This window comes from Helobdella robusta (assembly GCF_000326865.2).
Source record: "Helobdella robusta unplaced genomic scaffold HELROscaffold_1627, whole genome shotgun sequence".
NCBI classification, from domain to species: domain Eukaryota; kingdom Metazoa; phylum Annelida; class Clitellata; order Rhynchobdellida; family Glossiphoniidae; genus Helobdella; species Helobdella robusta.
The window spans coordinates 1-3,340 of record NW_008703910.1 but is presented as its reverse complement, the minus strand read 5'-3'; the positions used below and the strand labels follow the sequence as shown (position 1 = coordinate 3,340).

The window sequence follows — 3,340 nt, the reverse complement described above, 5'->3', positions numbered from 1 at the left end:
GCAGGCAGGTAATGAAGTCACTGAAGATTGAACCATTCCTCCGAACAATTGGAGGTTGGTGTATGTAGTCCACGAACAACCTGAAAATTGAAATTTGGAAAAATTTTCAATAACAATAATTTGTCTCAGTTGAAAATGAACATGTTTTTAAGAATTAAGTCAGTTAATTTTTGATAAAATTCTTTTTTTATTGAGTGTTATTTGAGCTGTTGGACATTATTGACAATAATCTAATTCTGGAATTTTTGGATATCTAGTTTTCAGATGAAAAAAATGTAAACGAGAAATAACAATTTGGCTTAAATATAAGATTATAATAAAACCCTGGTGATTTTGTGTAATTAAGATATTGTGGAAAGTATGAAATCTAATCGGTTAGTAATGGGTAAAAGATAATCATAATGTTGAAAATGTTTATTTTATTTGGGTGTAATTTCACACCATAATAACTATTAAATTGACAAAAGAAAAAAGAAAGATTTTTTGATGTTAAGTTTATAATATGACTTCAAATTTTTACGGTAATATTACCTGATGTTGATGTGACCGCTGTAGTTCCTGCGTAAAAATAACGAATAATTAGAAAAAGATTGAATAAAAGTAGTCTATATTTATAAATTATTATTGCGTGTCTTTAAATAAAAATATTTTGTTACTTTCAACCTGAACAAATGTAATGGTTAATTCCAGATGCGCTGATAGTCGGAACAGCTGAAGAAGTGAATGTGAAACATTGCGAGCCTACGCCGTTATTAGGAACCCATTCAATGGCTTGACATCCTGGAGTACTGGCACAAAGATTTTGGCAGGCAGGTAATGAAGTCACTGAAGATTGAACCATTCCTCCCAACAATTGGAGGTTGGTGTATGTAGTCCACGAACAACCTGAAAAATGAAATTTGGAAAAATTGTTCATAACTAAAATTTGTCTCAGTTGAAAAGGAACATATTTGTAAGAATTAAGCCAGTTAATTTTTGATGAAAAATTTTTTTTTATTGAGTGTTGTATGAGCTGTTGAACATTATTGACAACAATCTAAGGCTGGAGTTTTCGGATCTCAAGTTTTCAGATGAAAAAAATGTGAACGATGAAAAACAATTTGGCTTAAATATAAGATTATAATAAAACCCTGGTGATTTTGTGTAATTAAGATATTTTGGAAAGTATAAAATCTAATTGGTTAGTTATGTGTGAAAGATAATCATAATGTTGAAAATGTTTATTTTATTTTGGTGTAATTTTATACCATAATAACTATTAAACTTGACAAAAGATAAAGTTATAGATTTTTCGATGCTTAGTTTATGATATTACACCAAACGTTTTATGGTAATTTTACCTGGAGTTGATGTGACCGCTGTAGTCCCTGCGTGAAAATAACGAATAATTAGAAAAAGATTGAATAAAAGTAGTCTATATTTATAAATTATTATTGCGTGTCTTTAAATAAAAATATTTTGTTACTTTCAACCTGAACAAATGTAATGGTTAATTCCAGATGCGCTGATAGTCGGAACAGCTGAAGAAGTGAATGTGAAACATTGCGAGCCTACGCCGTTATTAGGAACCCATTCAATGGCTTGACATCCTGGAGTACTGGTACATAGATTTTGGCAGGCAGGTAATGAAGTCACTGAAGATTGAACCATTCCTCCGAACAATTGGAGGTTGGTGTATGTAGTCCACGAACAACCTGAAAATTGAAATTTGGAAAAATTTTCAATAACTATAATTTGTCTCAGTTGAAAATGAACATGTTTTTTAGAATTAAGTCAGTTAATTTTTGATAAAATTCTTTTTTTATTGAGTGTTATTTGAGCTGTTGGACATTATTGACAATAATCTAATTCTGGAATTTTTGGATATCTAGTTTTCAGATGAAAAAAATGTGAACGATGAATAGCAATTTGGCTTAAATATAAGATTATAATAAAACCCTGGTGATTCTTTGTGTAATTAAGATATTGTGGAAAGTATAAAATCTAATTGGTTAGTTATGGGTGAAAGATAATCACAATGTTGAAAAAGTTTATTTTATTTTGGTGTAATTTCACACCATAATAACTATTAAACTTGACAAGAAAAAAAAAGAAATAGATTTTTTGATGTTAAGTTTATTTATATAACTTTATATATTTACAGTAATCTTACCTGATGTTGATGTGACCGCGGTAGTCCCTGCGTAAAAATAACGAATTAATTAGAAAAAGATTGAATAAAAGTAGTCTATATTTATAAATTATTATTGCGTGTCTTTAAATAAAAATATTTTGTTACTTTCAACCTGAACAAATGTAATGGTTAATTCCAGATGCGCTGATAGTCGGAACAGCTGAAGAAGTGAATGTGAAACATTGCGAGCCTACGCCGTTATTAGGAACCCATTCAATGGCTTGACATCCTGGAGTACTGGCACAAAGATTTTGGCAGGCAGGTAATGAAGTCACTGAAGGTTGTACCACTCCTCCGAACATTTGTAGGTTGGTGTATGTAGTCCACGAACAACCTGAAAAATGAAATTTGGAATGATTGTTCATAACTAAAGTTTTTCTCAGTTGAAAAGGAACATATTTGTAAGAATTAAGCCAGTTAATTTTTGATGAAAATTCTTGTTTTTATTGAGTGTTGTATGAGCTGTTGAACATTATTGACAACAATCTAATGCTGGAATTTTCGGATCTCAAGTTTTCAGATGAAAAAAATGTGAACGATGAAAAACAATTTGGCTTAAATATAAGATTATAATAAAACCCTGGTGATTCTGTGTAATTAAGATATTTTGGAAAGTATAAAATCTAATTGGTTAGTTATGGGTAAAAGATAATCATAATGTTGAAAATGTTTATTTTATTTGGGTGTAATTTCATACCATAATAACTATTAAACTTGACAAAGATAAAGTTATAGATTTTTCGATGTTTAGTTTATGATATTACACCAATCTTTTTATGGTAATTTTACCTGGAGTTGATGTGACCGCGGTAGTCCCTGCGTAAAAATAACGAATAATTAGAAAAAGATTGAATAAAAGTAGTTTATATTTATAAATTATTATTGCGTGTCTTTAAATAAAAATATTTTGTTACTTTCAACCTGAACAAATGTAATGGTTAATTCCAGATGCGCTGATAGTCGGAACAGCTGAAGAAGTGAATGTGAAACATTGCGAGCCTACGCCGTTATTAGGAACCCATTCAATGGCTTGACATCCTGGAGTACTGGCACAAAGATTTTGGCAGGCAGGTAATGAAGTCACTGAAGATTGAACCATTCCTCCGAACAATTGGAGGTTGGTGTATGTAGTCCACGAACAACCTGAAAATTGAAATTGGAAAAATT

General features: G+C 30.5%; 1 protein-coding gene across 1 annotated transcript; it reads right to left on the bottom strand.

Moving 5' to 3' along the window:
• Positions 1-341: 341 nt before the first annotated feature.
• On the bottom strand, positions 342-3,272 carry HELRODRAFT_184644 (hypothetical protein; the record flags this gene model as incomplete). The annotated part of the gene is made up of 9 exons (XM_009015804.1): positions 342-367; positions 532-558; positions 664-885; positions 1,341-1,367; positions 1,473-1,694; positions 2,153-2,179; positions 2,286-2,507; positions 2,963-2,989; positions 3,095-3,272. The coding sequence occupies 9 exons, from the start codon at positions 3,270-3,272 to the stop codon at positions 342-344; spliced, it is 978 nt and encodes a 325-aa protein (XP_009014052.1).
• Between the last annotated feature and the right edge of the window lie 68 nt (positions 3,273-3,340).